Source organism: Gasterosteus aculeatus, chromosome 4 (genome assembly GCF_964276395.1).
Source record: "Gasterosteus aculeatus chromosome 4, fGasAcu3.hap1.1, whole genome shotgun sequence".
NCBI lineage: Eukaryota > Metazoa > Chordata > Actinopteri > Perciformes > Gasterosteidae > Gasterosteus > Gasterosteus aculeatus.
Window position 1 is genome coordinate 22,235,485 of NC_135691.1, and position 26,918 is coordinate 22,262,402.

The 26,918-nt window shown below is 40.5% G+C and overlaps 2 protein-coding genes across 2 annotated transcripts; both read left to right on the forward strand.

The window, feature by feature from the left end:
- Nucleotides 1-6,134: 6,134 nt before the first annotated feature.
- On the forward strand, nt 6,135-19,276 carry LOC120817494 (chloride anion exchanger). The gene is made up of 21 exons (XM_040173780.2): nt 6,135-6,245; nt 6,586-6,764; nt 7,640-7,779; nt 9,120-9,230; nt 9,335-9,495; nt 9,596-9,760; nt 9,835-9,987; nt 10,194-10,276; nt 10,870-11,017; nt 11,120-11,233; nt 11,638-11,715; nt 11,812-11,907; nt 12,028-12,134; nt 12,213-12,282; nt 12,699-12,791; nt 15,080-15,175; nt 16,524-16,751; nt 16,855-16,909; nt 17,153-17,298; nt 17,510-17,569; nt 18,284-19,276. Exons 2-21 carry the CDS (start codon nt 6,637-6,639, stop codon nt 18,308-18,310), a joined length of 2,259 nt encoding a protein of 752 aa, XP_040029714.2. The 5' UTR covers nt 6,135-6,245; nt 6,586-6,636; the 3' UTR covers nt 18,311-19,276.
- A 427-nt stretch (nt 19,277-19,703) lies between these two features.
- Nucleotides 19,704-26,812, forward strand: LOC120817497 (chloride anion exchanger). The gene is made up of 19 exons (XM_078101110.1): nt 19,704-19,933; nt 20,120-20,259; nt 20,483-20,593; nt 20,774-20,934; nt 21,020-21,184; nt 21,699-21,851; nt 22,413-22,495; nt 22,757-22,904; nt 23,115-23,228; nt 23,379-23,456; nt 23,579-23,674; nt 23,742-23,848; nt 25,011-25,080; nt 25,179-25,271; nt 25,351-25,446; nt 25,542-25,760; nt 26,113-26,167; nt 26,263-26,396; nt 26,695-26,812. Exons 1-19 carry the CDS (start codon nt 19,806-19,808, stop codon nt 26,713-26,715), a joined length of 2,172 nt encoding a protein of 723 aa, XP_077957236.1. The 5' UTR covers nt 19,704-19,805; the 3' UTR covers nt 26,716-26,812.
- The last annotated feature ends 106 nt before the right edge of the window (nt 26,813-26,918 follow it).

The window sequence follows — 26,918 nt, forward strand, 5'->3', positions numbered from 1 at the left end:
GCGGGAAAACTTTATTGACATATCATTTTCTGTACAGGACAATAGAACGGTTGAGAACACATTTCCTCATGTATGTTAACAAGCCAGCCTATGGCGGTAGATGTCCATGTGTTAAAAAACAAACATGAAATATCCAAATTTATTTTATTTAAAAGGTATATTATGACAGAATTTTTAGTTGTATTAGTTCATACATCTTACACTTGGCCAGGTGGACAATGTGTCTCAGCAAGATGATGTTCAACAAGCACAAATGGAACAAAGCCTGTGTCTGGATCTTGGATGGATTTAGGGTTCACTTGTGTACAACTTTAATTCTATATTTTGCTTTTATAGTATGCATTGGCCTAATTTGTTATGCTATACATATGTTCATAGATAGATAGATAGATAGATTGATACTTTATTGATGCCTCAAGAGGGAAATTTTGGTGTCACAGCAGCATGTACAGGGAAGAAAATAGAATTAAAGATACATATTATATACTCATTATATACAATATAATAAGAAAAGAATAACTTTCAAGAAGAGACAGTGCAATAATAATAATTTGTAAAAGGAGAAGAGGAAGAGCAGCAACATCACAGCAGTACAGGGTTGTTATTGTCATTATTTAGCAAGAGATGATTTATTGTAGAGTGTTATTGCACTGGGCAGGAATGATCTCCTGTATCGGTCCTTGTGACAGCGGAGCTGAAGCAGTCTGTTGGAGAACGTGCTCCGCTGTCCCTGTAGCAGGTGGTGGAGGGGGTGGTCAGGATTATCCAATATGGATAACAGTTTCTTCAGTGACCTCCCCTCCAACACCTTTTCCAAGCTGTCCTGTTTGCAGCCAATGATGGAGCCGGCCTTCTTAACAAGTTTGTTAAGTCTGTTGGTGTCACCGGCTCCAATGCTGCTCCCCCAGCAGACCACGGCGAAGTACAAAGCACTGGCCACAACAGACTGATAGAACATCTCCAACATCTTGCTGCACACATGGAAGGATCGAAGCTTCCTCAGGAAAAAGAGTCGACTCATCCCCTTCCTGTAGACAGCGTTGATCTTGGTCTTCCAGTTCAGTCTGTTGTCGATGGAGACACCCAGGTACTTGTAGTCCTCAACCATGACCACCTATACTCTCCCAGAACCCTCAGCGGTAGCGGAGCCGTCGTCTTCCTCCCGAAGTCGACCACCATCTCTCTGGTCTTGGCCACGTTCAGGAGCAGGTGATTTCTGCCCGCCCACAACACAAAGTCCTCCACTACTGCCCTGTACTCCTCCTCCCGTCCATCCCTTATACACCCTACCACTGCAGAGTCATCACAGAATTTCATATGTACATATTCATATTTTCTTGTTGATACAAAGCCAAAGTGTATGGCTTATTATTATCCACATTATTAGAAATAGATAGATATAGATATAGATAGATAATAGATATACATAATCAAGTTGTTGTCTTTTAATGCTTAGTTACACTGACATTCTGTGACTGTTCTTCCTTTTTGTATTTCATTTTGATACATTTATTTGAGGGGCCCATCTCTGGTCAGATGTACATGTACAACAGCCTCTGTACAGTCATGAAGCCTTTAACCCTTGTTGCTGTTATCTTGATATATACCAAATTATTTGATTATTATTATTGATATTTGAAAATTGCCTGAAAAGGGTAAAGTAAATATGGTAAATATGTGCTCCTTCATATTGGGTTTCAATTCAATGGATTTATAGTAATGAATCTTACTTTGGATTTTACAGCATGTTTAGTATGTCAGATCTAAATTTGAAAATTAACTATATTTTCTAAACCCTAATGTCAAATGTTTGAATACAGTTGCCTTAAAAGCTGCATGAGGATCTTTCATATAGTGCCGGTTTTGGCCCGCCCCCTTGGACAAAGCCTGAAGTATCCCTTTGCAAAGCGTCTGATAGACTTCAGCACCACTTCAGATGGCTCACTTGTACACACTCGACAAACACATGTTATTTTCCTGCCCTCAAGGTGGTGATAGAGGACTGATCAGTGGAGACACATCTGACCAAAGAGGACTTTAAGGTTTCTCACGTCAATGCTGAATGCTACTTATGGCGCTTGTGTATCAATAAATGTCTAGAGGTGACACAGACACATGTGTCGAGGACATTTACATAATTACTGTAGACGCCTTGATGATTCCTGAAAATTGTATTTTTTGGTCATTAGTAATATGGAACTTTTACCACGTGTTTGAAGCCGCTCTGCATAAAGAATGCGTACAAAGCCATGTCTCCAATTTAATAAAATCCAGTCACTGAGTGAGTTTCCAATCGCAGACATTTTCTTGCTGGTGTTTATTACTCATACGGATTCAATACCATACAAAGGAAGGCATTATCTGTTTGATTATATGACTTTATGGTTGGGCACTATTGATTAAAATTATAGCCCTTAGTCTGTAAAATGGGGCTATCGGAATCTCATTTCAAAACTAATCGCAAACATTTTTGGCTGAGAGCATAATTTCTTCGTCTTAAAAGGAGCGTTACATTGAACGCCCCATTCAGTGTAATATCTCATCCACCACCATAATGAAAAACTCTAATTAACTAGTCACCAGGAGATGTCACATGCGTGGACCTTCCACACCTTTTTTTGACCTGTATAAACACCAATGGGCCCCTTTGTTCAGGATCCGCAAGAGACAGTCACTATGTGGTAGTGATTGAACTTCTCTTCAGCCTGTGGATTGCAGAAACTGGCGGATCCTCATCTGACATGTTAACTTTTTAGCACAACGCCTTTTCCTTTATTAAATACTTTCGATTTTAACTTTTCAATCCAAGATGTCCTTTGTGTGCGGAGTTTCTTCATTTTCAAACATAACACTCTCCAAAATGCTCCAGTTATGTGGCTGAAACAAGCTCAAATTAAGAGGAACAAGTGATAAAAAAGAATGTAAAATGCAAAAATTAGCAATGTTTACCAGAATGTTTTATATGTGTCTATGTTGATTTCCTTCGGACAAACGTCCAACCTGCTGACCCTGAGGAGAGAGCCAGAATCATACTGCTGTCCTCTTTTGGTTTGGGTTAACAGTTACCTTCATATAATGGCACAAACAAGACAGTTATGGCAGAAAACTATCCGATTGTCTTGATGGTGCCATTGTGGAAACTTTAAAGCATACTTTTGCAAGCTCCTCGTGAAATTAAAGGATCAAGTCAGCATTTGGGGAAATACACCTCTTGCCGAGCTTTAACGGAGAAGACTCCACTTTCACAGTAAAACAGATTCTATTCTGAAAAACTACAACTTCCAGATGTGGTAAGGTAGCTTACTGTTCTGTCAAACTAAAACATCTAAAGATAAAGCTATATGTGTAAAGCACTATGGCAGTGTGACCGTATCACTGGAATGAATTACTTGGAAATGCACCAATCGAGCCGCGTCTCTATCTGTATGTAATTCTTTCAACATGTAATCCAACCTGACACTTCACTAGATTAAAAATAGATTGTATGTGAAATAAAATGTGGATTTGAGGCTCATGTCAGAGCTCTTCTTTGAAACTAACTGTTCTTTACTGTTGTTGTTATTTGTTTCCCGGGCCACATAAACCTGTGAACTTTGTACCTGGCGTTTGTTCCTGTGTGGAAGTCTTTGTAGGTCCAGGCATCCGCTAATGGTTGAACAATGTTTATTCTGTCCTCAAACAGTATTGCTTGAGTCACTGTGCGATGCCACTGCATGTTTAATATCATTATTTACGGGCAATCTGTGTTTCACCCACACACACAAACCACTAAACCCTTATCAGAACGTTGTCCCTTGGTAAATGCACGATTTGGTGTTAACACTTTTGTTTCTAATGCGTCTGCAAAGATAAAAAAGAGCTTATTGGAGTGACGACTTTAGACATTTTGATGCCTGATCATGAGTTGAACTGTCTGCACAGGAAAGGGACATTTTAACTGCTCAGTATTTACCTTTCCTCTGCATCTTCATGTAGAACCGAAAATATTGTGGCATAAATGATTCTTGACTTGAAATTATTTAATGACAAATCAGTGTTCAAAGTGTGAACATCCAGAACTGTAAGTCTCGAGCCAAATTCTGCTGTTGATCTTCGTTATCAGTTCGATGTCATTAATCTTTGATTGTATCTGTTATCTATGTACACAATCGCCAGAGGTGGGTGGTATTTATTGCCCGTGAAGGGTTTAAAGTCTGTGCCATAAAAGCAACACCTTTTGTGCGTCTAGCCTTAGTTGCTAACAGTGTTTAGTTTAGTTGCTAACAGTTTACACATTTTGCTTTTTGACAATTATTTGAAGGAACATTTATTTTTGAATACTTTTCAAATCATGCATCTCCAAAATATGCATCTTCGGTCGTGATTTTTGGCTCCCCGGATTGTATATTTCTCTCAACTGTTCCATCTGTTTCATCAAATGTGTCTAACAGCGTACACTGTGTTGTTCATACTGCAGATGTTTTACCACATCCCTAAATCTATTTATTTGATCTTTCCCTTAAGTGTATATATAAAGAGGGTAAGTGTACATGTTTATATGTCTACCACATGCTCACACACAATGCTTTTTGGGGTTCTCAAACATAACGTTACATTGTTTTGGTAGTGCCAACACGGAATTATGAGCCATACAAAGTGTTCTGGCAACAGAAAAGGTTTTAATGATGTATTCATTTATTACATGTTATTCATTTACTCTGCGCTCCGTAATGTTACTGCTCACCTCAATACAACAGTTATGAGCTACAACACATTACATGCAGATTATTCATATATTATTCATATAAAGAGAGTAATAAGAAGAATGCTGAAAAAAATTACAACTACTAATATATTATATCTAATATCAGCAGTGGATATGGTAGATAATTAATAACAACAAAAGCAGTAATAGCATCGGCCAAAGGAATAGCAATGCGACTACTGACAAGGATAGCAGCTGGACGGTGTCAGATAGAAACACGATCCACGGAAACCTGTGAGGCAAAACAGCACAAAAGCTGTTGGGAAGAAGCAAAGTCAGTAATGTGGATTTATGAGATAAATAGATATCATTTTAGGACCTGTAGAGTCAAGCTCCCAAAACTGTAGATCCTCACAATCTGACAATCTGTAACTGCACAAAGTCTCTCGGCCCACGCACACGTTATTTCCATCGGTCTCTTATGGAAATCATAAATTCATGCCAAGTGGAAAGTGGCTGACCTTGGTGTAAATGGCAGCAGATCATTAAGCAGCATTCCATCAGATATCAATCATTACGTTTTTTTCCATCAATGAGCGTGTTGTGATAGTACAACGTCTATTCAAAGTCTCCAGTCAGATCTCACTGTTTGATTATAGTCATTTTGATGTGCCGTGGGTTTGACGCAGGTGTTACTGTTTCAGTGATTAAGAAAATAAAGCACTTGTAAATTCACACACTGGCACAGATACACACATTACAAAAACACAAAAAGGGAATATCCCCATTATCCAATCCCCAAACAAAGAGATAGACTCACGTGAGTCGGTTCACACATCTCCCATGAAACCGCCCTGAACTGTGCTCGATTGTGGACAAACAGAGGCCGGCATTACTTACACTTTATTCTGGGTAGACAGATTGATAAGATTGTACTGAAACCAGTAATAAGCCCCCCCCCCCTTCAACCCGGCCCCACCCACCCAAACACACAACGCAAGTTTCTGACTCCCATTAGTTTGGTCTGTTTTGCCTTTAACTTGAAGGACAACCTTCTATTTTTTCCATTGATCTTTTCTTTCATGTTTCTCCAAAATAAGAAAAAAACAACTCAGTCCTGTTTTTAGATGACTCACGTAGAGCCTCTCATGCATTTACCCTTTATATGGGGACCCTGAACTTCATGGTATTAGTGAGCCTTATCAAACACTGACAACAAAAATCTCGGATTACAACCCTTGGATTTTCCTGTTCCTGTCCACATCCTCCCCATCCTGTACATCGGTGCAATATCTTCCGATCTTTGGGGATGGAAAGTCCCCACTGAAAGTTGCAGGTCACAGATATCAGTAAGAACAATGGTCAAGGATAAGTCAGGTGTCGCTCTGCGAAACAGGGACTTCATCATAATTGCTGTCAATAATTACAGCCGTGATAAGCGACAGAGCTGGCCTTTATGGATGGGAGAGCTGTCAGAGGTCCCAGTTGATCTCCAGAACCAGCAAGAGGAAGGAGGGACGAGAGGAGAATCTGGATTGGAGACAGTTTAGGATACCGTCAGGTATGTGGGACGTATTGTTTATGGTATGAAAGTTACTGGGAAGAAGAAAAATGTTGAAATCAGAGGATCTTTATAAGGAGCCTGAATTCCAGAGGTGCTGGTGTGCTTTGGGCTCCAGCTGATGTCGGCAGATCCGGTGCTCTGGTTTCTAGAGCTCAAACAGAGCCGGCCAGCCCCCCAAGCTCCACAGAACTGTGCAGGTTCCGACCTGGCTTGTGTGCCCTGCTCCTATTTGGGGAGCCTGGACCTTTGTTGTTTCCCGTTAATGCTGTTTGGTAAGCGATGTTCAAAGTCAACACAGGACAGTCTCCCTAACCCTAATGTAATCATTGAATGTCAGGGCCACATAGAGGGGCAGCAGCAGTGCTCCGGGGGCAGTAGAGGCAAGAAGATGCGACGGGGAGCTCAGCAGTACGTAGTGGCCAGGCCACTGTACTCGGAAGAGTCCTTCGCCGAGGACCATGAGACTGTCTACAGGCACCGCAAGACCACGCTGGACCACATCAAGCAGTACTTCACGTGAGGGGCCACGATGCTTTTTCTTTTGTCAATGCCTGAAGTCTTTTCCTTATGGAGGTTAAGATGAAGTTAACATGAAAAGTGTCAGTGAAGTTAAGTGGTTTCAGTTGTCTGCTCTTGGTTCTTGAGCAGTCATTTTTATTCTTCTCTTCTGATAGTATTAAAACCTACATTTTTTTTTATTTTTTTGTGCCTCAATTTGAACCTTTTTGATTTAGGTCAAATTACAACGATTTACGTGAGATTTTGTAAAATAAAGTCAAACTTTTGCACCCATTACTCTAATAGAAAATGTGCAGCACGTCACAATATGTAAGTGTGGACCTAAGAAATGTTAATTATGTTTTTTTGAATTACTCACTTTATGGTCCTCACTCTGGTCAACCATATAAATAAGGACAAAGAGCATGAGACATTCCTAGAAATGTAGGGAGTAATTTCTGGGTAAAGCAGAAATTACTTGACGTTCTTGAGATACGTTATCTAGTAAGGTAGGTATGCCAGAAATGTATTTCTTTAGTTGTCATAGTTGCAGAAAAAGTTTGAAAATTGGCTCATGTTGTGCGCACCGTGACACTATGCATTACTTTAGCCCAACCCTCCCTCTTGCTTTCCTCCCTTCAGTCTCACCAATATTCTCCTGTTCTTTTGTATTTCTTGTCTTTGCAAATGATGATGATTCCATTATACTTTCAGTATGACCGACTCCCTCCTTCACTGACTTTTAGGAACACCTGATACTCTAAATGCAGTGAGGCTGTTTTTTCAAAGATCTCCCCAAGTTGAAAAACCTGGAGCTGTGGAGATGATAAGCGTTCCACCCATCACCTATTTAACATAGATTTCCTATATCTTTCTGCCGGGCCGTTGCACAGATGTGACGCCAGACGAGCCAAGAACGCGGCTCTCTCTCTCCTGCCGGTCATCGCCTGGATGAAGATCTACCGCATCAAAGAGTGGCTGCTCAGTGACATCGTGTCCGGCATCAGCACCGGCCTGGTGGCTGTGCTGCAAGGTGAGCGTGTGCGTGTGCTCAGCAGCTCAAATACAATTCTATTCTCCCATTTCTGGCATGTTTTGGTGGAGTTTTTCCTGTGCTGACGTGAGCGTTCCAGCAAAGAGGATGTTGCTTGTGTACAGATTGTAAAGCCACCTGAGGCAGATTTCATATTTGTGATTTTGTCCTGTACAAAATAAATGGAATTAAAGAAAACAACTAGTACACGGAAGTTGACAATACCTTTCATTGGAGTCTCTTTTACATATAAATACCAATAAGTCTGATTCCAGTAATCATATTTTGACAAAACCATGGGTGATCTCAACACAGTGTTTAAGAGACCCAAATTCTTGGCATAGTATGTGTCTGCAGCTGCAATGTCACGGTCAAAGCAGCCAAACAGAGAAAGGAGGCACGTAATGCCGAAAATGCATTCCGACCAACCAGATAGAGCAATAAAGATGAAGCGTTTTCCATCAGAGGGCCTCATTCCCACTGCATGACCTCACCAAAGGGAGGAGACAAATGCATCTTCAATCACACAGCGTTGGTTTCGGTAGAATAAGAAAAACAACCTGTGTGAACATTCCAAGGGAGGTGAGATCTGTTGCTGTAACTGATTTGCCTTAAGGGTTTTCACTTTACCCAGTTGATTTGGTTTTATAGAATAAGACTGTGTGTGTGTGTGTGTGTGTGTGTGTGTGTGTGTGTGTGTGTGTGTGTGTGTGTGTGTGTGTGTGTGTGTGTATACCAGCAGATGTAAACATCACTATAAAAACTGAGAGGTAATTAAACCAATACATGATAAAATTATATAAATATATTGTCATATACATCATCCTGTATGATTTTGAGTTCCCTACCTATCACAAGTATTTATCATTTACTGTTGTGTATAATCTAATAATACTTGATAACCTCCCGTGTTGTTATCTTAAGCAGCAGGTCAGATTACAGCATAATGTGTAATATGTTGTAAGTGTATAAATTGCCAGTAGCCAACAAGGGAAATGTTTTTTAGCATTTATATAAGACATGGTAATTCAAACTAATGATTAGTTTCAGAATAGGTGCTTTATTATTTTGTTCAAAACATGAGCAACAAGCAACAAGCCACAACGTCTTCTATAAATTCACTGTGTATAAATGATCTTCCAACCCAAATTTTGGAAATTATATCTTGTTCACTACACACATAAACAGAAAGCAGAAATGTGCTTTTCTGGGAGTGATGTATATAAAATCAAGTGGTTTGTAGTTTTGAAGGTACTTAAAGTATAAGTGTGGGTGACACAGTAACCGTATAGCTAATAGCAACTATCAGAGCCGTCATGTGAATGTGTTCTATGTTTCAGGTCTGGCCTACTGTCTGCTGGCCTCTCTACCTCCCTGGTATGGACTCTTCTCCGCCTTCTTCCCCGTCGTCCTTTACTTTTTCCTGGGCACATCCCGACACATCTCAGTGGGTAAGGCTGCTATGCGTGTGTGTGTGGGGGGGGGGGGTATCGCCGCCATAGGTGCTCTCTAAAGGCTAAAACTCTACTCATATACTCTTTCTCTCTCTTTGAAGGTCCGTTCCCAGTCTTGTGTCTGATGATCGGCTCGGTGGTCACCAGGTTGGTCCCTGACGAGGGTCTACCCCACAACATCACAGGCTTTGAAGGCCTCACCAGAGACGAACAGAGAGTGTTGGTGGCGTCTTCTGTAACCTTCCTCGCCGGTATCATGCAGGTGAAACACACTTTATCTGCGTCTGAGTCTTCGTTTCAACCCTCAATGTGTTTTTTCACAAGCAACCACATCATCTCCACCACCTCTCTTTCTCCTCCAGCTAGCGATGGGTATCCTGCAGGTGGGGTTTGTTGTCATGTACCTGTCCGACACCCTGGTGTCTGGCTTCACCACGGCGGCCGCCGTCCACATCTTGGTGTCCCAGCTCAAGTTTGTGTTGGGGCTGACTGTCCCAGGCCTCAGCGGTCCCCTCGCGCTCATATATGTGAGTGCGGAGCCGCCCGCTTCATCGCTGTTAATCGCATTCCGCTTTTATCTGCTAAACTTTTCGTCTTTCAGACCCTGGAGATCATCTTCAATAAAATCACCTCCACCAACGTGTGTGACGTGGTGATTTCCTTGACAATCATGGTGGTGGTTTTTGTCGTGAAGGAGCTGAACGACCGTTTCAAATCCAAGCTGCCCGTGCCCATCCCCATAGAGGTTATCATGGTGAGCTTCACTGGGCCTCCTTATCCTCCCATGTATTTTTATTGGCCTGAAGAGTGCTGTCTTTAACAATCATTACTCAGATGTATCAGATCATTTATGACACTTCAAAGCAAAAGCTTTCAAGGAATCATCAGACTTCATCGGGAGTTAACGAAGTAATCTCATTATGCCTTGAATCTACACAACACGTGTTTTCTCTCCTCCAGACTGTCATTGCGTGTGGAGTTTCATACGCATTTGACTTCAAGACAAGATACGGCATTGAAGTTGTCGGCTATATTCCAAAGGGGTGAGACATTTTGTCCAAAAGTAAGGGATTTTGTATGTTATGTTCATGGCAATGCCATCAGGGATAATTAAGCCCCCCCCCCCCCACTAGACAATCGACCCAGAGCGAGATGTTTAACTTGCCATGGCTGCTGGTTTAATCCATTATGGCAAATTATATAAAAGTTATGTTTTCACATTTTATATTTTGCAGCCATGCCAATGACACAGTTGTCATAGAAGAATTACATTTCAGGTTTTAAACGCATTTCTTTTAAATTACATTCCATTAACATCCAATTAATTGAGGTGTAACTTCTAACAATTTTTGTGTGTTTTTAAACATCTCAATTCCCATTCATTTTATTTCAGAGAATACATGGCTCTCTGAAATCAATGCGACCGCATCAGGACAACAATTAGATTCTTACGAGGACTCTCACTATCTGCTATGGCAAACAGTGTCATGGTCAATGTATCACAGTGCATAGATAACGAGGGTGTAAAAAACAGTATCATGGATCTCTAAAGCTACAGCTAACTAGGTTATCTGAGATGGAACTGAAAATGAAGTAGAGAAACATTTCAACACAACAGCATCAAATCTGTTCTCAGATACGAGCCTCCGATGGCACCGAACCTGCACATCTTCCAGGAGACAGCAGTCGAGGCGTTTCCCATGGCGATAGTGGGTTTCGCTGTTGCCTTCTCCGTGGCAAAAGTCTATTCAGTAAAACACGACTACACTATAGACGGAAACCAGGTATGCAACGACTCACAAATCTGTAATGCAAGTAAGCTGGGAAAGTATAATTGTATAATTGTTAACATACAAACTTGAATGACGAGGTTGTTTTTTCTGTAGGAGCTGATAGCTTTTGGAGCCAGCAACATCTTTGGAGCTTCCTTCAAGTCGTTTGCTGCGAGTACAGCCCTCTCCAGGAGTGCAGTGCAGGAAAGCACAGGTGGTAAGACCCAGGTAAACTTCCCCTTAAGGCAAACATCACCCGTTAGCCAGAACAAGCAGCTGTTTAGCTTATCAAAGGGACTGGAAACAGGCGGGAAAAATACATCTCCTAAAACACAATATATTTGTTTACACTTTCCTTTAGTACAAATTTGACCTCGTTAGATATCTGGCACGCTGTAGAGGTGATTTGGTGGCTTCAGACTGAGCCGGGCTAGCTTTTCAAACTCCCTCATAATGATCTAACTCTGAGGTATCTATCTAGGATACCCCACTGATATTCTCATTTGGTTCGTGTAAGGATAGTGTACTAAAATGTCCTTTTATTTTGAGATATAACAAACCTCTGACCAACATGTTGCAGTACAAGGAACCACGTGTCTGCAGTTTTACACAGCTGCTCTGTACGTCTGCAGGTGGCTGGTTTACTATCGGCTATCATAGTGATGATCGTCACACTGGCCATCGGATTCCTACTTGAGCCGCTCCCGAAGGTAAACCTCAGAGCGTACTCGCTCAACCAACAATTGAGTGAAGTCTTTGGAGTTGGCGGTGGCTGAAATCTAACTTTTGACCCCTAATTTTACCAGTCTGTGCTGGGTGCTGTGGTCATCGTCAACCTAAAGGGCATGCTGATGCAGTTCAGAGACGTCCCGTACTTGTGGCGGAGGGACAAACCAGACTGTGTAGAGACTCACTATCTTACTCACAAAGATAATTTTAAAGTTTATTACATTCTTCTCGTGCTAGCAGCAATGAAAAAAGATGCTGTGTAACCATTTTTTCTTCCAATAACCTTTTTCCAGGTGGTGTGGTTGGGTACCTGCATTGCAGCCATTTTGCTAGGGCTGGATCTCGGATTGGCTGCAGGCCTCGGCGTGGAGCTGATCAGTGTTGTCCTCAGGGCTCAGTTGTAAGTATCTACTTGATAAATGCAATGCATAAACTCTTTCCTGAGCAGTTAAAATCTTTTCTTCATTTTCCTCGCCAGCCCCCGCTGCAGTGTGCTGGCCAACATCAATGGAACTGATATCTACAAAGACCGAAAAGATTATGTTGATGTAAGTTTGAGTGATTGTGTGTGAGTGTATTCTGTCATATCAGCTAATGTTTAAGTAACAGTTTGACATTTTAGCACCACTGGGGTCAACAGTCGTCAGCATCAGATAAAAAGTGAGACGTTTACTGTTCAGATCGGGGATATGTTGAATGTGAATGATAAGCTCTCAGGCTGAGCAACCGGTGGAGTATATCAAGCAATCTCGTTGATAGTTCTGTGGTGTAATAATATGGGTTGATTCATGTCCTGTACTTATTCATTTGAGAATTTCTTTAAGAATTCCGAAATGGTCAATTAAAGTCAGCAGCAAACAGAAAAGTCGACCAGTCCCAGGCTTCTAATGGTTGTCAACTCAACATACTGTCATCGTGGTCATGGTCATAATTTCAGGAATAAAGGTCTCATTACTCTCTGCAGATATATGAGCCAGAGGGAGTGAAGATCTTCAGGATACCATCACCAATCTTCTTTGCCAACATTGAGTTCTTCAGGAGCAAACTGGTGGAAGCTGTGAGTAAAAAAGTGACGACTATATTCATGTGGTGTGGTCTTCAGGCAGGTTTTTAAGCTGCTGTCAATCTTCATTTTAGCTTCATGAAGCTATCACATCAAAAACAGAATACCCCATCTCTGGCTGAAGGAATCCACCCAAATGTTAAAAAGAAACTTTCCCGAAAGCGACGGAATTGGAAAGAGGGGATTCCATTTACTTAAGGAAATTGGAAAAGATTCAATGGAAATTGATCAAATGGCAGTTAAAGATCCAAAAACATCTTCTTTCTTAAAACGATTGGTTCAAGTTGAATGGTCTAGGCTGCACTTAACCTAAACTTCAGTCTAAAACCTCTAGCTAAGACTAGAAAATGCATTTCCTGCTGAAAATGCGTTGGAATTCTAAAAGCTGAAAGCTGAAATGAAGTTTTAAAAATAGCTGAAAATACAGAAAGTTAAAGGGAATTTTAATACATTTGCTGAAATGACAGATATTAGAAAAGCTGAAATTAATTTGAAATTGCTGAAAATACAGAAATTGGAGAAGCTGAAAGGAATTCCAATAGATTTGCTGAAAAAGCAGAAATGAAAACAGCTGAAATGAATTAGAAAAAATACAGAAATGAATAATAAAAGACTGCTGTTAATACAAAAATAAGAAAAGCTGAAATTATTTTAAAGAACTGTTAAAAATACAGAAATGGGAGAAGCTGAATTTCAATAGAATTTTAAAAAAATACAGAAGTTGCAGGAGCTTAAAAGAATTTAAAGAAATACAGAAATAACAAAAGCTGAGATGAATAAAAAGAGGTTTTAAATTGTTTGTAGTAATATTAGTGGTGGTATTAGTTACAGTTGTAATTGTGGTATTAGCAGTACTAGCAGTAGAAGTAGTAAGCTTAGTAGGTAGTAGTAGGTTTAGTATCAATAGCAGTAGAAATAGCTGTAATACTAATACTATTAGCCATAGTAGTATTTGTAACTACTATTAGTAACATTAGTAGTAGTTGTAGTATTAATACCAGTAGAAATACTGGTAGTACTTTTTACTATAGTTGTACGAGTAGTACTATCAGTTGCAGTGTCACTTCTAGTAGTAGTAATAGTATTTTTAGTACTAGTAGTAGTAAGAGTACATTTAGCATTAATACCAGTTGAAATACTGGCAGTGTTAGTTATGGTAGTAGAAATATTAGTTGTAGTAGCACTACTAGAAGTACTAGTAATATTCGTAGTGGTTGTAGTAGTATTTGAAAAAGCAATACGTATTTCAACGAAACTGCTTCATTCTGAGCTTCATGGTTAAGGTACAGATAATCATTGAGGCTTTTATTTTGAAATTATGGAATTGGGTGAGGGGGAGTTGGGAGACAGAACGTTTGTTATTCAAACTAAGAAGTTATTAATTGATAGGCCTCATCACAAACCTTACAATAAGAATTCCCTCCATGGGGCTTTTATTTTGAAATTATTGGATTGGGTGGGGGGAGGGGGAGGCTAGATAGAGGGAGGGAAGGTGAGGAAGCGAGGGGTGGTGAGGAAGAGATAGAGAGAGAGGGGAAGAAATAGAGAGATACAGGCATACAGACTGAATGAGTGAACATTGAACATTTTAATATTTGAATGGTTTTAATAGCTGAAAGTGTGAAGGAGTTGAAAGGTGCAACGGAAGAAATAGAAGAAGAAGTCGGAATAAATATTTATGCTGAAGCAGCACTCTAACAATTAGGTTTAAAGCCTGGGTTGGCATCAAGGGTGCTGCACTAAGTTGGTTTTATTCATAGGTGATTTCTCACATTACTGCAGCCTACTGCATGGCTCAATTTTAGATCTAATTGTTTTCCCCATACATGCTCCCACTTGGTCAAATCTACCATCTCGTGTCATTGCAATGCAGACAACACCCACATATTCTTGCCTTTAGTCCTGATCACCCTAGAAGCCTTGTTGCTATTTTGTTTGACAGTTTTAGATATCTGTTGGATAGCTCAAAATATGTTTTTATTTTAGTCCCCACTAGTTATATTTTTCTCAATTTGATTGTGTTTTTTCTTAATTGTTTTTTGTTTTCGTTTCTTATTCTGTTTTATTGGAGTTGGACCCATATCTTGTCCTGTGTTCGTCCTGCTATGTCTGATAAAGCATTTTGTAAACACTGATTTTATAGAAGCCATGCAAATATAGTTGATGTAATAAAAGAACAGAATTCGATGAAAATAATAACTTTTTAAAATGCTAATTGATCTATTTACTTAGATAGTTCAGTTTGCAACACAGCATATATTTCACACCCATGTGTTCCTCAGGTTGGATTTAACCCCCTCAGAGTGTTGAGAAAGAGAAACAAAGCACTCAGGCGGATCCGGAAACTTCTAAAGAAGGGAGACCTTCAGTGGACATCAGTGAGTATTGACTTTGACTTTGTTCGGTGCCTCTTTCTTCCTTCTGCCTTCCTTTTCTTGTTTTACATTGGAATACATTTTATTTCATTGTTGAAATACATTTGAACACAAATACATTTCAACTCAAATTATATATATGTCGATTGACATATTGATGCTGAAACAATTTAGTTTAAAAGATTTGGAGCGCATTCGTTTTTGCAGTGTGCAAAGTTCACCTCAACTTATCTCATATGTGATTAATGTGTCAGCAGGACACGGTGTGATGTGCAGTGTGTTGTGTCTGGTTTATCACTTTAACTTGTCCTTGACTTGCCGGTCATTATTGCATCTCTTGGAATTAAAAAGATGGGTCAATAAAAGTAGAGTACTAAAAAGTACAGTTATAAACCCCAATAAGTACAATCCTTAATACAAGGAGTGGATGTAAACATTTGACAAACATTTAATTGAGAATTATATTATATATAGAATATGATTTGGAGACTTTATTCAAGGTTTTGCTTGCCGCTGACCAAACCAACTTTTACATCTGGGCTAACCATTTATTTATTTTTTCACCAAATTTTCAGGTTTTGACCTCATTTTTTTAGCAGCAATTGAAACTTCGGATGAAAACTGGTGGATGAATTGTGTTTGACTGTGGGTGAGTGGGGAGCGCGGTCGTCCTCCAATCAGAGGGTTGTCGGTTCAATCCCAGGCTCTGCTAACCCGCATGGCGATGTGTCCTTGGGCAAGACCAAGAATGTTAGTTACTGATGGGCAGGTGTCACTGTGTATGGTTCTCCTGTCATCAGTGTATGAATGGGTGTGAATGGGTGAATGATGTCATGTAGTGTTAAAGCGCTTTGAGTGGTCAGAAGACTAGAAAAGCGCTATACAAGTACAGGTCATTTACCATTTACCATTTGATGATGTCGAACCAAAAGATACCTAACTAGTGTTACCCTGGTCTTAGAGGTGTCTCAGCAATTCTGACTTGCTGAATTTTATTTTGTACCTTAAACTAGTGGAGTAACATGTAACTGTAACCTCTAACATTATACAATCTATGAAAGTGCTTTTTTGAGAAAATACCTGATCTGATATCATGTTTGGGTAAAATGATGAAGTACTGGTTTCGCATAAGTAGTGAGTTTTAAGACGCATGATTCACCAGAAGTAGATTTACAAGAAGTATTTTCACTTTCTTACTAGACGACAGCTAACACTGTTCCACGCAGCAAAGTGGCTCGTCCTTCTTGCATTCCTTTTGTCTTTTGCCCCTCATAGACTGCGATGTGTCTCAGCTCTGTGTGAACCAAAGGCAACCGAGAAAATGTTAGGACGGTACTTCCTACCATTGCAGAAAGGCTTCCTGAACACCTCATGTGGACCCATCAAAGAGTCGGAGGATGAGAGCAACATGGAGGAGCTAGATCTGCCTACTGACTTCAAGGACCTCCCGACCCGGATCGACTGGAGCGCCGAGCTTCCCGCCAACATCATTGTTCCCAGAGTCGACGTCCACAGCCTGGTCCTGGACTTTGCCGCGGTTTCCTTCCTGGACATCTCTGCTCTGAAGGGACTGAAAACAGTGAGATTATCAATCATGATTGCAGTATTTATTACTGGACGTCACTTCCATATTATATATTCAAATGTTTTCATTGCATCTCATTTGGTTTATCGTTTGACAGATGCTGAAAGAGCTGATCCGGGTGGAAGTTGAGGTTTACATTGTGGCTTGTGATCGTGAGTATAAAACCACAGTATATAAAGTAAAACCTTTTTTTTTTCACTTCCAACACACACAATACATTTGTTTTACTGCATTAGCATAAGGGAGACAGCCAGAGAAAAAATATATATTTTTAAGGTTTAGTATGTATGTATGTATGTATGTATGTATGTATGTATGTATGTATGTATGTATGTATGTATGTATGTATGTACGGACAACATGGATAAAACCCAAATGCGTTTGACCTCTTGTAGCTTACATCTTGGAGAAACTGCATGACTGTTGCTTCTTTGATGATGAAGTTCAGCCATCAATGTTCTTCCTGACTCTGCACGACGCCATGCTGTACGTCCATGAGAAACATCCAGGGTCCACAGAAAAGAAATCTGACTTTGACAAGGTAAGAGAGACAACAACATGACACAATATGCATATGTATACATGTATTATAGTGTCATGTTTGTTTCTTTCTCGGTATAATGGAAAGGTTCCTCCTTATATACATATGACTATATATATACTGTATATATATATATACTGCATATACATAAGAGGAGCCTTCAGGACTGCAGATATGAAAAGGATAATAAATGCTTCATATTGCTGTGCAGATTATAACAACGGTGACAGTTCATCAACCTGGAGGCAGCTTGAGGAGCAGAGACAGACATGTGGGTATCATATACTATACTTTGTGCTATTTGCAATTGAATCATTTATTTCAATCATGTTTATGTTACGTTATATTATTTGTTTTATTTTGGTAAGACAAGCCCCAGGGAAAACTATCAAATGCTCCACAGTTAGAGATCTTAATAATAAGACACATTCTGTGGCAATAGACTAGATAACTCGAATGGGCAAATGTTCAGGACGGGAGACTTTCAGCTGGAACCCCACCTGGCTGAGGTGTTGCTCATCAGCTGTCAATCAACATCTGGAAAATCGGAAAAGAGACATCAAACAGGACATAGACCCCCTGGTGGGAAGGAGGGGTTCTAACAACTGTACAGTGACACAAAGCAGCAACTACAAATCTTCATCTATCCACAGCCGCGAGTCCATTTCTGTTTTCTGCCATGGCAACAAATATCACATTTGTAGGAATAAATAATTAGCTGTTGTTTTACTACTGTTGACTTTAGTATCCGATACCAAATGAAAACAAGCCCTCTCAAGTCTCACAAGCTTATCTGGTACTTTAGATATCCTTGACGGGAACTTTTATCGCCCGCAGGTTGTTTTTGTGTTCTTCTGCGGACAGACTTTTATAACACAAAAGTTATGTGGACGGAAATTAATTTATAAAAATATCTGTCCACGTATAAACAGGTCCTAAAGGTTTAACAGATGCCATGTTCGATAACTCCGTCTGTCTTCTTCAGGCTCCATATCCAGAAACCAAGTTCTGACTTCCGAATAAGAAGATGTGGATTTCTGAGAAGAAAATCCCCAAACCGTGTACGAAATAAAGATGAATTGTTTGACAAATCACTTTGTCAACTACAATACACAGTAACGAAATACTGTTTTTATACATTCAATGATTTGAGTTTACATATACAGTATTTACTGTAATGTAAAAACTTATGTATGGAATTTATGTTTTTTTAAACTGTATATAGTGGATTTGTGGGAAATGTAGGTGCAATATATTTTACATTTTGTATAGTTATATTTTCACGATTATGAGAATAAATCCCAGCAAACTTGTCTCTAAAGTAATGTGAAAAAGGCTGAATGTGCAGCGGCTGAAATATGGAAATAAATATTCCACCACTCTAAATGATTCCATTCAATGTTTCTAGTTTCTAATTGGCATTATCGAAAATTTACGGCTGCTACATTCATACTAGACATAAAGGCTGGACAGGCTGGTTTGTTTTATCCTCGTTGAGAATCTGGCAATAGGCACTACTAAAGCCTCAATATCAATGGACATGTTAGGCTTAAGGATTTCATGAAAGCTTACTTTCACTACTGCTTCTTTCACCATGACATTGTGTGCTGATTATTAAATTACCAGTCAGGGGGGATTTGAAAAATGAATATAATGTTTAAATAACCTGTAAAAACGTATCAGGACTGTGTGGGGATGGTTACATCAGATTTTATTGACAATACTTAGTCGATTTAAAAGAAATGTTTTGGTACGCTCTGATGAGCGAAACTTATTCCTGCTCTATTACTTGAAGTTGAAACCATGTCATACAACTTCTGTCTTTTTGTGTTTTTACTCACCTTCTGTTGTTTAATCATTTTAATATCTCCTGTATGTTTCTTACTTGATCTGAGGTACAGGATACTGAAGAAAGTCATTTCTAAATAAGAGTGTTATAACATATAACCTAACATAATAAACGTTATATGGCACCCACCATGCTATTCTCTGTGGCCCTAAACCTGACAAAACAACTACTGTACTTACCTTGAACCTCTGCATCACTCGGCTGTGATTACACCACCACATTTGTGTTTGAAAAATGTTGCCCTACCCCAAAAATGCTAGTGTTCATTCCTCTATGGATATTATTAAATGGACTGCAGCCCCAATATGAAATGCAGCAGAGAACGCAAATATCTCTGCTGCATTTCGTGGTCTCACTGCCTCCATTTTCCGAAGACGTTTTGACAAAAAAAAAGTGTCCCTTTTCATAGCTCAAAAAACGGAACAAAGAACAAAGAACAAAAAGCATATGAGATGACATATCAACACTATGAATCATAAATCTGTGTTAATGATTGACGGGAGCCGGAACAAAAGTGACAAGTGAAAAGATGATCTCAGATTAGATTACACTCAGATACACCTGACAGCAACGCCGCACAAAAGATTCAGGAACAGGTTCTCTTTCTTTTAGAACCTTTGACATTGGACCACCATTCCTCTGCCTCTCCAGCGTGAGGATGGTGACGTTGAGGAAACAATATGCGGTGGCCAGACCCGTGTACTCAGAGGACAGCTTGGCTCAAGATCACAACAAAGTTTACCGGCAGCACAAAACCATCGTGGACCATATGAGAGAGTATCTGACGTAAGAGAACGCCGCTTCTTCAGAGATTCACATACGTCTCTGAATTTAGTGAATCTTGAATTTTAATCTTCTGCCAAGTAGGCGTCTATCAATGAGGTTTCAGTAAAACGTTGTCTAAAGGACATTTTTTGGAACCTTTACTTCAAAAAGTGATGTAAGACCTACTTTCATATCTGTTGTATCCAGCTGGGATTCGAAACGTGCCAAGAATTCAGCAGTGTCTCTACTGCCCATCATCAGCTGGATGAGGACCTACAGCGTCAGAGAGTGGCTGCTGGGCGATGTGGTGTCTGGGATCAGCACTGGAATGGTGGCCATTATGCAAGGTGAGAGATCCAGTCGCCTGCATTCAGAGAGACAAAAATTCCAGTCCCATGTTACTTGTCCTCCAAAGTTTATATATATTGGGTCGGTATACCCAGCAGTCAAGCTCTGTTTACACCTTTACATTCATAAATTCATGTGACAGAAATATAAGCCTTTGCATAGCAGAGATATTTGATATATTACTAAAATCTTTGTTCTGTGTTTTGGTGTGGTCTTTCTCAGGACTGGCCTTCTCTCTGCTGGCCTCGCTTCCCCCGAGCTACGGCCTCTACACAGCCTTCTTCCCCATGCTAACGTACTTCTTCCTTGGTACTTCAAGACATATATCCGTAGGTATGTTGTGCAATACTGAGTCAATAAAAAAAATGTTTTTCAATAGAAATTGAAACCAGAGGAATTTTCATAAACTTCATAAATTTCACTCTAAAAGTTGGGACATTTCTTGGATCTTATCATCTTGGTAAGATTGAGTAATATAGCTTTAAGGTGTATCGCCACCCATCCGCCATACAGGCTCTTTTCCAGTCCTGAGCCTCATGGTGGGAGCTGTGGTGACACGCCTGGTGCCAGAGGTTGGACCACCAGCCAACATCACTGGCTTTGAGGACCTGACTCAGGAGCAGCAGAGAGTCCTAGTGGCCTCGTCTGTAACCTTTCTTATGGGGATATTCCAGGTAGCTCAGATCCCATAGCATAGCTTACTGCTTGTTCAAGAGTGTTTTCGAGCTCCGCTTTCTCGTTTCTCTCCATCCTGTGCAGCTGGCGATGGGGATTCTTCAGGTGGGATTTATTGTCGTGTACCTGTCCGACACTCTGGTGTCCGGCTTCACCACAGCAGCTGCCATACACATCCTGGTCTCCCAGCTCAAGTTTGTGCTCGGGTTGACCGTTCCAGGCATCAGCGGTCCACTCTCTATCATATATGTAAGTCCAGGATGTATCAAACAAACTTTTTTTTGTCATCATTTGAAATTTTTGTGAGTTTGTGCTGTTTGAAGCTACTGCCAGCAGCATAAAGCTGGAAAGAGGACTGTCCACGCATCTACCAGCGCCTCAAAAATTGACTAATTAACATCGTCTTTGTTCCGTAGTCTTTATGCTAAATTATGTTTACCATCTGACAGACGTTTCTTCATCTACCATACACAAGAATGCTATCAATCATCTTCCTCACATCAAAAAAAAGGATACACGGTTCAGTTTACAGCCATTGTACGGGGTTAAACAACCAAAAGCAGTCCCAGTTTGCTCAATTTGAATCCCAGTTTTCACAGATATTTCAAGGGTAGTTTTGGGGGTAAAGTCCTATTTTTTTGGCTCAAAACTAGTCTCAAAACCAAACATGGGCAGTTTTCCTTTATTAAGCTTTTGAAATGTGCTTTAAAACTAACAATGCCTTTTTGATGCTGACTAAAGAGCGTTGCCTTATTTTGCGCAGACATTGAAGGAGATCTTTGACCAGATCACCTCCACCAACATCTGTGACCTGGTGATGTCCATAGTGATCATGATGGTCGTGTTCATCGTGAAGGAGCTCAATGACAAATACAAAGCCAAGCTGCCTGTTCCCATCCCCATTGAAGTTTTCATGGTGAGGGAAACCTTGAAGGGGGACATATCATTAAGCATTCATCCTGCTTGTGCACATTAATGTGGGTGTCTGCAGTTTCTCTCAACCCACAACTCACAAACTGCGAAATATGACAATCGTTCTTTTTTCAGTCTAACCCTAACAGAAGAGACGGGATTCAGTAAACTGTTCACATTTCGCTCCCTTTTATAAGTTACATCTAAGCTCGATAGAGTAAACCGCCAGAAGCCTGAGAAGAACTATTGCAGAGGCGAGCCATGTTAATCAGAGCAGGGAGGAGGGGCTTAAGGAGGAGGTGTTAGAATGGAGCGTTTCGGAAAGAGGGTGGATACAAGTATATTCAAATGGACAGTATGAGAAAAAGAATGTCTTTTATGGACATTAAAGCAGGTAAACATGTACTCATAACCTGCAAACGGGTCGGATATGTCTCCTTTAAAGGAATATACAAGTCCTACAGCATTTCATTTATTAATTGCAAATTGTGCATATTTTAGAAACTATTCTCCCAAGAATAGCAGTTAATGTGTCAGTTAACATCGTCACTTCCTGCTCACACAGACTGTCATAGCTTGTGGGGTGTCCTATGGGTTCAACTTCCAGACGAGATATGATATTGACGTTGTTGGCAAAATGGTCAGTGGGTAAGTTGTTCTACTCGTCTTGGATCATAGTTCAAAACCAAGCAGGCTGCTGTTTCTTAGGTTACTCAGACCCAGGGAGAAATACTTCTTTGTTTGTTTTTTACCACTTTTCTTTGTACAGTCAGGATATAAAAAGTAATTAGTAACCACAGCTGTCAGATAATTGTAGCGTATAATATTTCCCTCTGTTTCTGATCTTCAGATGTACAGAGCAATGGTCAACCCTGTTCAGATCATATGAATACACAATATATTTTGCAGATATGAATCTCCCATTGCGCCCAACGTTGAAGTCTTCCAGGAAAGTGCTGTGGAGGCCTTTCCTATAGCCATAGTCGGGTTTGCTGTTGCCTTCTCTGTGGCCAAAGTCTACTCTATCAAACATGATTACACGATTGATGGGAACCAGGTGAGCAATTATATATATAAACACTGAGAATAACACTCCTCGTATTTCTGCTCTTTAAGATCTATAATTGCGTTGAATCATTTTTCTGTGCCGCATGATGAAAAGTAGGTGAAAAAGAATCATTAAGTCAAATTAAAAAAAGGTTAACTTTTTTTAATTTGACTTCATGTTTTGACTTCATGACTTCATTTGTTTCATGTTTCATCCCAGGAGCTCATTGCATTTGGGGTTAGTAACATATTTGGCGCAAGCTTCAGGTCGTTTGCAGCCAGCACAGCGCTCTCCAGGACGGCCGTGCAGGAGAGCTCGGGAGGCAAAACACAGGTCAGAAAAGCAATTTTGCGTTTTCCTGCGTCACAAACTTTTACTATCCCACAACAGGTGGTTATTTTGCAATGTTACAATCTAGTTTATATGAGGTGCTTTCATTTCATTGCCATGGGAAGATGAAACATTAACATTTTACAAATGCAGATTGCAGGCCTGATCTCAGCTGCCATGGCGATGATTGTAACCTTGGCACTTGGCTTCCTGCTGGAGCCGCTTCCCACTGTAATGTAGCGGCTTATACCAATAAGTAGTGCATTTTTAATGTTTGGTAAAATGTACAACTTTATGTTAAAAGTCAGCTGTTTTTTCCCCCTATATATCCTAAATATTTGCCTTCTCTCCAGTCTGTCCTGGGGGCCCTGGTCATCGTCAACCTAAAGGGCATGCTGGTGCAGTTCAGAGAAATCCCATACTTGTGGATAAGAGACAAACCAGAATGTGTAAGTGTTGTCTCATAGTTTACTGGCAAAGCTAAGCGGTACCATACATACGTACCATCTGTTGCAGGTGGTGTGGGTGGGGACATGCCTGGGTGCCATCCTGCTGGGACTGGATCTTGGCCTGGCGGTGGGTCTGGGTGTGGAACTGCTCACCGTGGTCTACAGGACTCAGTTGTAAGGACACGAGTTGAAACTGATATTGGTTTATTGATATGGAAACTAGTGAAGTGCCCTCAGGTGTGTCTGCAATGACCAAACAAAAGGCCAGATAGCAAGTTTATGAGACGGGTCTGTGTGCTGATGCAAATCCATTTTAATTCAAGCAGCTCTGTGTTACTACACTGTGTAACTACGTTGCTTAGAGCTTCGTGTTAGCTCTCAGTCCTGCAACGTGTTTAGTTCTGTAGGTCAAAGTTGGCACAAGCATTCCCTGTGGACTGTAGGGAATGCGTTGGCTAGTATTTGTTACAGTTGGAGCGTTTGTTATGTTCATGATGACGAAGATTGGTGGAAGGCTGGTAATAAGTGCAACTCAAATGGCAGCCTTCTTTACGGTGCTCTATATGATCGAGTAATTATATAATTAGAATGTCCTGATAATGGAAGAAAAGGGGGAAAACCAGTTATGGAGAGTTGCTACCTAAGAGCATAGACTATATTCAGAGGTGGACAACAGTCCACAGTGACGTCACACATTGGTTTTGTGGATTTGGAGCTTTGAGAACTGACCCAGGAGGCTGGAAGAAAATAGATTCAAATATAGAACAAAACATTTTTAGGAAATCAAAATGCAACAACTAGCTTGTGTATATGAACGCTGTATTTAACTGTGAACGGTATATTTTCAGTTGTAGACAAGAACACGGACAACTCCACAACCGCTGTGGTAGCCACTTGTCATTCACAATGTAGCCCTGCCCTAAAATGTACCCTGTAAATATGTCCACATCTGACTCTAAATGGACCGTACTAACTAAATAAGAACACTTGAAGCTAGAGATTGGTGAGGAGATTAGAGACCATTAAGGTTTATGAGAGGAATAAATCAAGAGATTTTTCTCTTAAACTTTTATACAACCATATGTTGCCCCTGGTTGATAAGAGAGAATGCAGGTTTCAGGCTTTACTTGACAGGATTGGAAGTTGCCGCCTAATTGAAAGTAGCTGGGGGTCCACAGTCAATGACATTTTACAACACATCAATGAAGATCTGTTGTAAATACAGTTTCAGAAAGAGTGTATAACTGCAACGAGGGGAAGTACTACCAATATTTGACTAATGCTTAACTTTAGTGATTCTAAACAACATTTCTTGAATCTCTTCATGTCTTTATAGTCCCCGCTGTTCTGTCCTGGCAAACATCCCAGGGACCGACCTCTACAAAGATCGTAAAGATTACACGCATGTAAGCATGTTAAACGAAAAATCTTAAACACTGATGAATCGTTTCAGTTGAAGTTGCAACATCTCTCTGAATCATAGTTGTGATGCTGCCCTTCTCAGATATCTGAAATACCGGGAGTGAAAATCTTCCGGATACCCTCGCCTATCTTCTTTGCCAATATTGAATTCTTCCGGGACAAGCTGGTAGAAACCGTATGTAGCAAACATCCACTTTTTGTCCGTTTGTCCATCCCACAAAATATATTTGTAGAATCAACTCTTTGTTTTCCAGGTCGGGTTTAACCCTCTCAGGGTTTTGAGAAAGAGGAACAAGGCTCTCTGGAAAATCAATAAACGGTTGCAGAAAAAGGAGGATGACGTTACTGCGGTGACACCTCAAATATACACTAGTGCAGCAGTGAATGCTTCAAGGTGTTCTTCCACAGAAAGCTCTAAGCCGACTGTCTCACATATGTCAATCAGAAAGGCCCGGAGGAGTTATTTGGTACCACTGATGGGTCAGGCATGAACGTGGACGGGCAGGAGCGTCCCTCTGACCTCAAAGACCTTCCTTTCCGGGTGGATTGGAGAGCAGAGCTTCCCGTTGACGTCACTGTTCCCAGAGTGGACCTCCACAGCCTGATCCTGGACTTCTCTGCTGTGTCCTTCCTGGACATATCTGCTCTGAAGGGACTCAAAGCGGTACAGTCATTCAGGAGGCTCCAACAGTAGCCTCGTGATTCTGAGAAAGTGGCCATTGCCTGTAGGATGGGATGTTTTTATTAGCTATAGTCGACACAACTTTTTGTGTGGCCCAAACAAATAAGACTACAGCCTGAAACTAGTGGTCATTTCCTTTTAATCTACTGGCTATATTTTAAACTAATCATTTCATCGATAAAATATTGCAAAAGTTTAAAAATAGTATTTTTCTAAAGCCCAAGATGGTGTTATCGCTGTTCACCATATGCAGAAGGACCCACATCAAGCAGGTGGTCAACACACATCTGCCTTATTTCATTCTCTTACGTTAAACTCACTGGATTTTCCACAGGCACTCAAAGAGTTCATCCGTGTAGATGTGGAGGTTTACATCGTCTCTTGTGATGGTGAGTCTCAGCTTAGCTGCAGTGACAAGGCATGCACTGTGGATGAGGTGAATAATACAAAATAAGCCACGGCCCTGTTTCCCGTATGTTGACAGAGTGCATCCTGGAGAAATTACACAGCTGTAGGTTCTTTGATGAGGAGATCCTCACCTCCATGTTCTTCCCGACCCTTCATGACGCCACGCTGCATGTGCTAGACAGATCAAAGGACAGAAGTCGAGGCTGGGTGGTAAGCTATCTGCGCTATAAATACTAGCGTCTTGTTAAGACAACTAAACATGCATGCAAACACAGTACAGCAACGGTCAGTCATGGAGAAAAGAGGTCAGGTTTAGAATCAGGTTGCCACTGGAGGAAACGTCAGAAAGGTCACTAAGCCTTTGTTGTTAGAGAAGCATGGGGTATTTTAAGAGCCTAAATTCAAAAAAATCAAAGAGATTCAGTGAAATACATTCATGTATGTACGTTTTATGCATGCAACGACTCATTATTGAAAACTAACCCTACACACTTTCTCCTCTTTGCAGTTGAGTGAAAGCAGACTGTAGCAGAGCCGATGAGTCCAGGAGCAATCCTTTCAAACCAAAACGCTTCTCTTCACCCCATAACAACACCATTAAAAACAACTATTAAACTATTAAACTACCATTAGTAGTATTTTTTTTCCAAAGGATTTTCATTGACTGAAAACAAACATGACAAAAACACGAGGACAATTACTACTTCAACCTGACACTTCAAAATTACTAAA